The sequence below is a fragment of the Pinus tabuliformis genome, chromosome X (genome assembly GCF_031772625.1).
Source record: "Pinus tabuliformis cultivar Carrire ecotype Pingquan chromosome X, CPIR1, whole genome shotgun sequence".
In the NCBI taxonomy this organism is placed as follows: Eukaryota; Viridiplantae; Streptophyta; class Pinopsida; order Pinales; family Pinaceae; genus Pinus; species Pinus tabuliformis.
Genome location: NC_142308.1, coordinates 663,783,765 through 663,797,149, shown reverse-complemented (window position 1 = coordinate 663,797,149; position 13,385 = coordinate 663,783,765). Strand labels below are relative to the sequence as shown.

The 13,385-nt window shown below is 37.8% G+C and overlaps 1 protein-coding gene across 1 annotated transcript in view; it reads right to left on the bottom strand.

Moving 5' to 3' along the window:
• Positions 1 to 12,824, bottom strand: part of LOC149141712 (transmembrane E3 ubiquitin-protein ligase FLY2-like) — a 180,141-nt gene extending 167,317 nt beyond the window's left edge. Inside the window, exon 1 of the mRNA XM_089451309.1 lies at positions 11,904 to 12,824. Within this exon, the coding sequence (XP_089307435.1) occupies positions 11,904 to 12,143 (240 nt within the window). The 5' untranslated portion in view covers positions 12,144 to 12,824. The remainder of the gene's footprint in view (positions 1 to 11,903) is intronic.
• Positions 12,825 to 13,385: the final 561 nt, after the last annotated feature.

Here is a 13,385-nt window from a genome sequence, read left to right as displayed (position 1 = left end):
TCATACATGTATCAGCTACCAATTCTTCATGGAGATAGTTGCATGGCTCCCTCTTTCCTTCGCATCTCATTGTATAGAGCTTTCTTCCTTCCTGGGTACCATGGAGCCATCTTCTTTCTTCAATCTTGTTACAAGGTTCAGGCCATCAATCTAGCACATCACTTTCCTCTAGTTATCATCAATGAAAGCATTATATTGAGCCTTATTAAACTTCAAGCTAGTCATAGCTCCCTCTAAACATGAAAGTGATCTTTGTTGATGTAGGAACATGAACATCAGGTTATCTTCTTAAATGGCTACCTTCCAAGGATTGTCAAAACCATTTACTAAATTCATATGTTCTTTGAATCGAGCTCAACACCACCATTTGAATTTACCTCAATTGTCATCATGTATTCCTGCAGTATCCTTCTAGGTAGCAAAACAATATGTTAACCAAATAACCAATATCAAAATATAAATATCAACTTACGATATCATGATGGCCCTCTCATATTAGCTTTTTGGAGCCCTTCAAGATCAACATCCTTTTGCATAATCCATCTCCACATTGTACAAGAATCCTTCTTCATCCAATTTTAATCAGAGTGGCCATGGATCGAGCTTGATTACCAAGCTATAATATCTTCCTTGGAGTTGCCATTGTTTACTCCCTTTCTTTCTTCTGGAGACTATACTTGATGTTAATCAACATTGTTATATGCCATGCAATTTTGTGAGAGTCTTGATCTCCATTCATTTCAAAGCATGTCAAATTTCTTCTTTCGAGCATCATGCAGTCATATGGAAGACTTACCAAGCACATTCATAACTAACTCTTCCTTCATGATTCTTGTAGATATGAACCATGCTCTAGGGAAGAATAACTTCAAATATGCATACCTTTTCTTTCATATAATCATCTAGCCATCCTTTGAACGAGCTTGCTTCTTATGCCTGTCAAAGATAAGTTTCCTTTTCCAAGAAGAGAAAGATTTTCATTATGCCTTTCATATTGTATGTCAAAGATAAGTTTCCTTTTCCAAGAAGAGAAATATTTTCATTATGCCTTTCATACTGTAACTTGACCAATAACATTCCTTCATCCTTTAGAAATATTGTTTCCAAACTAGATGGAATATATACTAGTCATAATGCTACTTCCAAGAATCTTCCATAATGATGATTCTTATAGGATCTTGAGGATCCTTCTTTGCAAAATGACTACCTCTAACATGATGTTAGAAAAAGCTTGGATGAACTATAATATGCAATATGGTTCCAAACTTCTCATTCTCTTTAAACTAGATGATCTTTCCCAAAGCAAATTAAACAAGTAGATTCTAATCTTTCTACTATCATGTGCTTTTATCTATGATGCCATGATTTTTACAAAACCAAGACTCTTCTAGAGTAATAATGCATGCTACTCTACTTTCTACTTAATAAAAGAAAGACAAAAATTCATAAAGAACCTGATAGAGATGAGACTTCCTTCAATAATAGAGATCCTTGGGATCTTCTCCTTTCGGCTTCTTCTTAGGTTCTCCCCTTTCTTCAGCTATGTGAGCTTCACTTCTTTCCTTCCTTTTGTTGTTCACTTTATTGTTTGGACAATCCCTTTTAAAGTGTCCATACTCATTGCATCCAAAGCATTGAATCTTGGACATGTTTGTCTTCTTCTTGGACTTTCCAAACTTCCCTTTCCTCAACTTCTTGGTTCTTGCAATGAAGGCTTGAGATCTTTCATTTGATTCAGTATCATCCTTTGCCTTGATCCTAGATTCTTCCAAGATACATTGAGCCCATAATTCATCAAAGGGTGTAGTATCTTTCTTTGAGTAGATGCTTGTTGCAAAACTACTCCAATCAGGTGGCAAAGCATTTAGTACACAAATAGTCATCTCAGAGTCTGTAACAGTCTCCCCAAGCCCTTGAAATTGGTCTCTTATTTGTGAGATCTTCATTAGATAGGTGGCCATGTCTTCATCCTTTGATTTCCTTATTCTATATAGTTGATTCCTCAAGGAAATATTTTGACCTTGTGTAATTATAAAGTACAACTTTACCAACTTAGCATGCATAGCCTTTGATGTCTTCAAAGGGAACAAGATGATCTTTAATGGATTCAACAATGATCCTTTGTGCCCTTACTTCTCCCTTCTTGTATTTTGCTAACTCTTGAGTCTTCTCTTTGTCTGGTACAGCTACTTCTCCCAAGACATACTCCAAGACTTCATTCTCTGTGAGTGTCAAGTCAATCCTCTTCTTCCATGCTAGGAAGTTTAATGATCCACCAAGATGATGCGTCCAACTATCTTGATGATATTCAAGACCTCCAAGACTTCAAAGATGTCCTAGAAAGATGTCTTCTAGGATGCCTTCAGCAATGATACCTTCGAACAACTTCAAAGAGTGAATGATGATATCAAGATCCCTTGATGCTTCCTCTACTTCAAGATGATGCACTAGAGAATCTTCAATAAGATCTTGTCCTTCCTTCCTTTAATGAGACTTGATGATAAGGTCTTCTTCAATGAAAGTTTGATGTGGAAACCCTCCTTCTAGATCAATAGGTCTTCTTCTTCTTTCCTTGTGTCCTTCTGCAAATTATTCCCCTTAACAAACAAACCCTTCCTTGTGTCCTTTCAGTTGCCTTCTCTTGTTCACCTTAGCTCTAATACCATGTTGGAGATTGCAGTAGGGCAGATATTAATTCAATTTCTCCTTAACCTTAATAATTGCTTGTGAACTTTATTTATCTTATTGTGTTTCTTCATTAGATGTTCTTCATCAAACAATTATCAAGAACAAAAACCGTAAAGATAATGGGCACAAAAATTAGGCTCCAAGTTAGGGCAAAACCCCTCCAAGGGGAAAACCCAGAAAAATACCTTATCCTCTTATAGAATCTGCTTCAAATGAGAAAACCAAGACCCAAACCCTAGACTAAGTCCTCCTCCAAGCACCAAGTCAACCCTCCAAGAAGCCCTTCCAATTAAGTCAGAGATCAACCAAGACAACAACAATCAATCCTACTTCAACCAGCTTCCTACTTCAATTTCGGCCCCCAGCTTCGACCTACAACTTCAGCCTTGTAACAGCTACAAAAACCTTAATTCTGGCATGTGTCACTTCCTCAAGAAGACTTCCTTCAGACAAGACAAGGTCTCCAAAGTCATACTAGAGTATTTGGCGTTCCAACAACTTGGATTTGCAATTCGGCCTCCTGTAATTCAGACCTGAAATTTTTGGCCTTCTTGAAGCTGCAAAAACCTTAACCTTCGCACGTGTGAGAGAGAAAGGCCCAAAAACAAACTTTTCTTCTTTCTTCTTGAGTTCTTCTTGCCTTCTAGACCTTCGCACTTGCTTCCTTGATGTCGCCCACTTCAGATCAAAATTCTTAATGAGAGGGATCGAATAGGTCAAAATTGCATGTATTTATAGCCTTTCCATGACCTTGAATTCCCTTCTTTAGGCAGACTTGTAGCTGCTAGGGCCGACTTGTACTTGGAGGTTTATAGGACTTTCTAGACTCAAAATCAATATCTTTTACATGTTACAACTTGCCCAAAAGGGTCTTATATAAATGATAGAGACTCTTTTTTTTACTCAAAAAAATACTCTTTTAACATAAAAAAAATCCTAGAAGCATGAAGAACATGTTTGACCTAGATGACCATCCAAATGGAGCATGAAACCCATGCTTAAAAATAATATTTTCCTTTATTCTTTTTCTTGTAACATAAGATATACATAATAATTTGAGTATACAGTGTTAAATTATGGTATGTTCTATGCTTAGAGCAATTTACTTCAATTCTTTTTATTAGCCACTGTTTAGCAATCACATAAACATAAAGTAAAATGTTGATAGAACATTAATAGATCGACAAAAAACAAGCCAAGATAAGAGACACGAGATGTGGCAGCTAGCCAGGGACAAACCCCAATGCGGGGAAACCCTTTGATGAATTCTTCTTTAATCTTCAATAGTTCAGCAGAGAGAAATAGTACAATTCAGAAATCTGTAATTTTATAACAGCAGCAGCAAACCCTAAATCAGCAAAGTAAAACTTAGTCAAACAACCCTGGATTGACCTCTAGTCAACCTTGAAGAACTCGGTCTTCAACAGCAAACTTCGACAGCCCAAAACAGCCCTTGGTCAATGGTCAAAACAGCAGTCTACGGTCAGCCCTAACCAGTCGACACAGCACCCAAACAACCAGTGCAGGTCAGCCCTTGGTCAACACTTCACAAAATAGCCCAGCACTTGGTCAATGCAGCCCTAGAAAAGTCAAAGCTGCTCAGAAAGTCAACGCTGCCCTAAAATCAGTCAACATTGCCCTAAGCAGAAAATGCTTCCTTCTTCTTGCACGTGTGAGAGAAGTTGCTCCTTCGCTAGCCCAAAGAGATGAGGAGCGAGAAGATGAGTTGAGATGAGATGATTGAATAATGACTCAACCTCACTTGTACTTATATGATGTGTTGAGCATGTGTGCCACACATTTAGCTGCTGGCCGACCTTGACAATTTGTCAAGTGAATACAAATAAATTCATATCTCCATAAATACTTGTCGGAATCGGATGATCGTTAGATCAATCCTGCATCTCTCAACAAGAGGAATCTAGGAAAAATATCAGCTGCCATAAATAAGATGACCCACATGGAGTTTGGCCCTAGTTGCCAATTTTAACATACAAACAATTATGAAGACCGAAACTAGTTACATTTTCCAACATTTAGCAGCTAACCTAGGGAGTTTATGAAGGAAAAGAAGCAACATCGTGTGCCATTTGATGAATAACAAGCTTGGAGAGAATAGAGAGTCCTTCAATTGGTTCATGCAAACATTTGTGGACCAATGAACACAACATCAATCACTAATACCAAGTATTTCCTTATGTTTGTTGATGATTACAATAGGAAACAGTGGATGTACTTTTTGAAATTTAAATCTTAAGTGTTTAATGAATTTCAAAAGTTCAAAGCCTTAGTGGAAAAAGAGTTAGGTTTCCAAATTACCTCTCAAGTTTGATAATGGTGGCGAATTATGTTCCAAAGAATTCAATAGCATTTGTCCTGAAACATGGGATCCAAAGACAGTATACTACACCCTACACTCCACAAAACAATGGAGTGGTTGAGAGGTGAAACTGTGTTATCATTGAGATGGCCAAGTGTATGTTGCAAAACAGTTCTATTCCAAACAAGTTTTGGGCCAACGTAGTGTTCACAGCAATATACCTGCTGAATAGATCTCCCACAATGGTGGTGAAGCAAAAGAATATGGAGGAAGCATTTTTTGGAAGAAAGCCCAAAGTAAGTCATCTTAAAGTATTTGGTTTTACTTCCTACTCTTTTGATTCTAGCTAAGAAGAGAACCAAACTAGATCCAAAGAGTAAGAAGATGATGATTACAGGGTACATCAACTCTCATAAGACTTACAGGTTGGTTGATACTAACATTGGTGAGGTGAGCTTCAATCAAGATTATGTTGCTGATGAGGAAGTTGTACCTTCCCAAATTTCTTTTGAGTTCAAATTGCCAAGCAAACAAAAGTGGTGAAGGATTCAAGTGTCAAGCTTCAAGTAGCTCCTCCTGAAGGGGGGAAGATTCCAAGCATGAAGAGTCTCCTAGACCAGTAATTTCTAATCTAGATACAGGTGATCCAAGTCATGTTAATTTTAGATAACAATGGTATGTTCTATGCTTAAGAGCAATTTACTTCAATTTTTCTTATTAGCCCAATATCAATTTCCAGATTAGCAATCACATTAACATTGATAGTAAATGCAAATAGAACATAAACAATAAGCAGAAGACAAGCCAAGACAAGAGGACACAATATTTGGCGGATGCCAGGGAAAAACCCCAATGTGGGGAAAACCCTTTGATCAAATCTTCTTATTATTCTTCAAAAGTTCAGCAGAGAGAGAGTACAATATACAAAATTTACTTGCCCAAACACTGTCAAAAACAGTCCAGTCAAACTGCAGTCAACAAGATGCCCTAACCAGAAAGTCAACGCTGGTCAAACCAACAGAAATTCTCCTCCAATTCAGCTCGGTCAAACCCAGTCAACTCAGCCTCCAAAGATAGTCCAAATCAGCCCAAAACAGTCTTGAAAAATCTAGTCAAACTTGGTCAACGCACAGTCAACTTTCTGCGGTCAAAGGGCTGCAGTCAACGCTGGTCAACCTGCTCAAAAAATCTTGATTTCTGTGCCAGAATATGCAGCCTGCCCAAACAGAGAATTTCCCACAAAAAACACAGTCAAATGAAGTCAAACACTGCCCGGTCAACGCTGGTCAAAGCTGGCTGCAACTCGGTCAATGCAGAGAACAGAAATCCCAGTCAAACCTTCGCATGTGTGGAGAGGAACAGGCTGCTTGTAATTTTGTACGACCCAATCAGATGTAGAGAGAGAAAGATGTGTGATGATGATCAAATGAGGAAAATGACTCCTCTATATATACACAACGTTGAGGGTGAAGAGACACGTCTGTTGGGCTTCATGAGCCTACATTAGACTTCTGGCCGACCTTGACAATTTGTCCATAGAAGAAATAAATTCATAATTCCATTTATACTCGTCAAAATGAGATGATCTTTAGATCAATCCTGCACCTCTAGGAAAGAGGAACCCAATAAAAATATCATCTCCATCATATGAGCTGTCCAAGGTGGAGTTTGGCCCTAGTTGCCAATTTTAACATGGTGGCAATACTAACTTGGATGAGGAAGATCCCAAGAAGACCCAAGTGGTGGCACAACATCGTTGGAGATGTTTGGATAGGAGAAATGATCGAGGGATAATCATCAAGTAGAAAAAGCAAACATAAACCAAGCATGGTTAACAATAACAATGCTCCAATGGCTAATATACAGGAAATTTATGAGCCACGACACTTTGAGGAGGCAAGAGGAAGACTTGAATAGGGAAAGGCCATGGCATCTGAACAGGAGGGTTTGATGAAAAATCAGACTTAGGATCTCACATCTCTTCGACCAGGAAAGAAACCCATTGATTGTAAACGGGCGTACAAAAGGGCATTGACTACTAGAAGACCTTCATGCAAGAGCCCTTTCATCGACAAAAGAAAAATATTGAGGGGCAATGTAAGGAGTGTGCGAGGCAGTTTGGCTCAGGAGGATGCTTTCAGATATGCAAATGCAGCAAACAGAACTAACACCCCTATTATGTGACAACCAAGCTGTGATGAAACTTGCCAAGAATCCATTCTTCCACAAGGGCACCAAACAAGATAATGTATGCTGCCACTTCAGCAGACAAATTGTAAAAGATCGATCTATCATGCAGAAGTATTGTCCTACAGAGGATCAAACTGCAGACATTCTCACCAAAGTTTTGGGCCCTGAAAAATATGTAAAACTCAGAGATAAGCTTGGTGTAATTAGTAGATTGACCATTAAGGGAGGGTATTAAAGTAAATATTAGCTTAATTATGGTCAATTAGGTACTAAACTTATGCATTAAGAAAGTCATTTGGACTATAGTTTATTTTATGCTTTTTATGTCTTATTTCACTTAGTGTGTATTTCGGTCATTCCACATTCATAAAGTGGATTGACTTGACTCCATTGTAACCAATATATGAAAGCTTTTGCTTTCTCACCATTCACTCAATACAAAGAAATTTTTCTAGTTTTCTTGGTTTTTTTATGTGCTTGGTTTTCCCTAATAAGTTTGCTTCAGATATGTATTGTATTCAATGCTATTTTGCTATAGTCACCCTTACATGTTATATATATGACATAACTTTGCATATCTGGTATATAATAGTTTGGATTTACATTGATGTATGTCAATATATACAGTTTTATTAAAATTTGCATATTTAATGTATTTTTAGTAGACCAATTCACAAACTGGTTCACAGTTCAGTTCTGGTTCCGTATCAGTTGGACTCTATTCGTCCTGATTTTGATTCTGATAACTTTGGTATATACAAAAAGATGGCTTGTGGAAAGTGAATGGTATTAAAATGTCAGGTATTAGAGAAGACTCATCAAGAATTTTGTTGAGACACCTCAAAAACAAGTTAACAAGGAAGAATGTTCACTCCAGTGGGCTGAAGTTCAACCACAAGCATTCGAAGACATCAAGTATCAATTGATGAATTGTGTTTGATATTACAGAGGAAGCGGATCAATATTAATCCGGGGCCATAGAAGAAACTATGAAACAAGATATGCTTTCAGCGTCATTACCATTGATGGAAAAACCACAGTATCAAAAGAAGGTGGCAATCTGCCTAAGACTTCAGCGAGGATGTCCAACCTTAGTGGATAGGGTAGATATTAACCACGAATTGGCATATTTATCTTATAATCTAATTTGTCTTTGGTGACATATACATATTATTACGATATGATTATGTATCGACTACTTAATGAGTGGATATTGTGCTACTGAGTGGGCCATGTATTAAATCACAAATGGTCATTCTGAAGAAATCATTAAGAAGCCTTGACTGGTTGCACTAACAATTATGTTCCCTAACTGCCATGAATGTAAGGCTTCTGTTTGTACAAAAGGTCACCAAGTTTGAATTTTCAATTGATATATAATCATGAGTGGAGGCAAGACCACCGTATACACTACATGATAACTCTCTCTCTATTGATCATGTGCACATATCTATGGAAAATCACTATAGGTCGAATAAGAGCTTCGCAAACAATCCATGTTCTTCTGAATGACGTTTATGATTGTTCTTTCTCTGAGTTAAGTCACATATGCACATATTGTTCCTCAATTGCCTTTGTCGCAATATCATTTCCAAGCTTGTAACTTCAGGTGAATTCACTCTCAGAAAAGTCGCCAAACTGATAAACATAATATAACTAGAACAAAATATCAAGAAGAATAACTAACCAATCTAACAGCTAAGCCAATATCAATAAAAATAACACGTAGGCACTAGTTCTGGGATAAGTTTTCTACGATTTATGTTTCATATGCCTCACTATAAAAAGAGGGGGAAAAGAGTGAGTACTTTGTTGCCATTTCTAAATATTGTGAATACTGAAAATTGTTCCCATTTTGAAAACCTTGACTTTTCCCTATTTCAGATTTAAAATAAAAAGAAAAAAGAAAAAAACAATATAGCTGATTGATTTTTTCTGCCATACAAAGATGTTATAATCAGGTGATAACTACATAAAGATACTCAATGCCACAAATTTCACAAGTGCAACCCAATTAAAAACCTACAAACACTCTAATCTTGCAGAGTAGTTGTTCTGGCTAGAAATGTTATAGGAGCATTCACCACCCATATACAGAGTCCTCAACATGCTTGGAGTTGAGAGAACATGTATCCTAATTCCTCTAATAAGGTATTGACTAGGAGTAGATCCTTGTAGGTTACCTAGACATAGAGCCTAGCTGTAGTTACTTGGTAGACATACAAATTAGGATTGCTGCTAGCACATCTAATTCATACATGCAATAGTAACTATAATATTTATTTAACTAATTAAGTCAACAAAGAGTAGAAGAGTCCCACTGTTGATTGGTTCAAGTGTCTCCCTAACTACATATATATTAATCCCCACAAAAATATAGAGGGTTAACTCTTCACAAATCACAGTTTTCCACCAAAATTATACATTTTAATTACAATCCTTCAAATTTACTCTTGACATATTACAATTTTCCATGAAAACAATCCATTATAATTACAATGCTTCATTCTTACCCGTACTCCAGAGTCCAATCTATTCACTAACATACAAGTTTCCATTGTCTTTTGATGAGAATGGTGACAATTAACTACAAGAATGGACTCTCAACCAACTCGATGCTTTAACTCTTACATAGCAATGAAACTGCAGAACAATAAGCAAATGGATTTTGCTGTCAAAACCCATTGCAGCACACATTCTTTAACCCTGCCAGCTTTTCTAAGTGAGTCCACACACAGATTATGCATGGTCTTCCTATAGTTTCAACATTCATGTCATTAGAAATAGCAAATGGCAACTTGCACTCCTCCTATGATGAATTAAATTAACAAACAGTAGAAATGACCTTTGGGGCATCCCAGCCCATTAATAACAAAACACCCTCTCCTTTGATAGGTACTTGGTCCACCTAAGAACCTAAAATGCAAATGACAAGGCACTAAAAGAAGCACGAAGAAGATTAAATTACAGATGTCTCTCTTGATCCCTCTATTTTTGCATGGAATCGGGGCATATATCATGAGTTGAGCCTATGTTCTCTAAGCTTGGCTAGGTCAAATGTCATTGATGATACTTGTTGCTGCTAGATTGTTTACTTCAGTGGTGCTTGGGGGCACACTATAGTATCTGAATGCCATTGCCAAGATAATAGTAATGAACTGCAATAATCTTTAGAACACAAAGGCTAGTAGAAAGCTTTGAATCTGCAGAGTTTTTTCATGTCCTTCGAGTGCTCAACACATTGGTGGTTAGTAAGGCTAATGAGGCCTGCAACTTGCAATTTGAAAAAAATAAAAGAAAAAGTGGGACGATCTTTCATATTGTCACCTCCCATGATAAATATGATCGTTGATACTTAATAGGTACCACGAGAAGCCAACATATGCAATGGAAAAGTGGTTATCCATGTACCCAAAGGCCAATGCAATATTAATGACACTGAACTTAGATGTTACTGCATATCCCATGACGTGAGGCAACACACATTTGAACCCTGCTGTGATGGGACAGAATGAGGAATAAGATTTAATGTTTCTGCTTTGGAATTTATCTCCGCCAGCACACAGTATTTCTTCATCGCTGGACTCAAAGATCAACCAACAAGCTATATCTCTTTGTGCAGGCTTTGGAGCAGTCCTCGTTGTTTGGAAATTTTGTACAGGTCTGGAAGAGGTCATTGAATAAGACCAGAAGCAGGCATCCTCAGCTGTGCAGCCAGGAGATCGGGATAATGGCCAAATCACATGGGCACAGAAAAAGGTGTGCATTTTGCAAAATCTCTGAGCTTCAGAGAGAAATTTGGAGGTGTGACAGGCATAATGATGATGCCCAAGAATGTCATATTGTAAGGAAATGGTAAGGAAAGAAAAAAGATTGGGAACAAAAGAACTCGAGGGACATGCAGGTGATGGAAAAACAAGTGATTAAGCCAGAGGCTCGGGAAAAGAAGATAAAACGCAAGCAATTCAACTGGATTTAATGGAGGAAAGTAACAAGAACAGAATAGAGGAAGCAGAGGTGAAGATAACAGTGCTACAGAAAAGAGTTCTGAAGCCAGAATTGAAGCAACGACCAGGATTAGAGGAATTAAGGAAGGAAGTGATCCCCACCCTCTCTGCTGGTTCTCTTGAAGTGGAGCAGATGATACCATGGAAAAATAAATAGTTCAACAATCTCTGGACAGGCAAGAAAGCAGAAGAATAGTGTAGACCGGAGGTAATTTTGTTGAAATTTCGATGAACGTGTCTTCAAGGCAGTTTGATTTTAATATCGTGTATCAATCTGCTGGACGGTTCAGCTGCAGCCTTCTTCTAGTACAAAAGTAACCATTTCTGTTAAAGACAAAACATGGAATTTGCAATTTTCGGGCGGAAATTATCAGATACCGATCATGGGCCATCCATTATTTTACTCGTTTTAAATTTGGGATGAGCATCCGTACATACCATGCGTTCACATAGGCATTTTGATTACCCCCTACTTCTTGAGAAATTTCTGAAACAAAATCTAGATAAAATGAGAGAGAGAGAGAAAGGGGGGTTTACAAGTTGACAGAAACTAGTGACTTCAATAGCATGTTAGTTGGTTGAAGAAAATTGGAAAGGGATATATGTTCTGTATGTATCCGTTCATCAATCAATTAATAATTGCCAGGATAGTGAGATGAACAAGCATTAAAAGTTGGAGGGATAGGATAGGAAATTGCCTGATCTCCCCATGAAGCCCCATCGTTGTCTCTGAGAGGCCTGAAGGCTGATATTGGGGAGCAGAAATTACAAATGAGAGATGCCCAAAAAACTAAATAACATGAATTCGTTCTTCGGCAGCACACTCCACCCTTCAGAGCAAGTTGACTTTGATTATGCTGCCGTTGGCGTTTGGGCTGTTCGTAATGATCCTCCTCCTGCTGCTGTCGTCCTCTCCAACAAGGGTTACAATCCTCCATAGTTTCCGACCTCCTGCCTCTGCCTCTGTCTATCTTGCTTCAAACTATATATATATAATAATTATAGCACTGTCGAGTCATAATGCTGTGTATTTGGAAGCAATGCAGGAGCCCCCAAATATAGTCAATGAATGACTGAAGGGCCAAGGCATACTGGCAAATAATCAGCACCTTCGGTACACAGATGCTGCATCGCATTCCAGGGCATGGCATACCATTTTTATTCCACGGTGTACCCACCTACCCACATAAAATTCAATCTTGGAGTAGGGAAATGATTACGTGGGCTTATTCTTTAACTGCTAAAGAAAAGTGAGCATCAAGGCACAACGATTGCCCAACAGAAATCGGTGTCGCAGCGGGCGGAACTTAACAATCAATCAATCATACAAGCCCAAAGGATACTCCAACTCCAACAGCCAACCCAACTGAAAGGCCACATAAATAAAATTTACAGTTTGGAGGTATTTCCAATTCTCTGCGATGACACCCAGACAGCTTCAGGTCGCTCCAGTTATCTCCTTTACTTCCTTATTGGCCCCCTTCTGTCTTGACCAAGGGTTTGTTTCACTAACCACGCTTCAGGTTCCAGCGTCCCGTCTTATTGTTGTCCTCGTTGTATGCAGCTTTACGGGTGTAACCTCGGTAAGGCTTATTCGTGGCCCGTGGGTGTGTGGCCTTTTCCAAATCAGTGGTTGACTTAAATCTGATGATTGCACATTGGGTTGAGTCATATTAAAACGCTTAATAGATTCCTTTTAATACTAGTTAAATACGAGTGAGAATTAAAATCTATTTTGCATTATTTATATTTTTTTAATTATTATTTTTATCCTTATTCTCACGTTTAATTTATATTTTATTTTTATTTTAATCTTAAGATACTTATCTTCCGTATGTTGAAAATAGAATATATTATATTTTACTTTGAACATGTATTGAATGGCTTTGATACCCATTGACCCCAAATTCCCACTCTTACTCGTAAGAAGGTAAGATGGATGGTTAAATGAAATTTACAAGAGAAAGGGTTTCACTAACAAGGTGCTTGTGTTCAAATGTTATTGGGTACTAAGCACGCTCTGGGAGGAGACATTGCACTTAAAAAAAAATTATGAAGAATTCATTGTTTATTTATTTAATAAGTTGAATTGGGATTAGAAGTCTTGTTGCTTTCATCCAATGATTAGGTAGGGAAGTTTGGTCCTCAGGGGTTTTATGGTCCAATCCAGGGCAGACTAT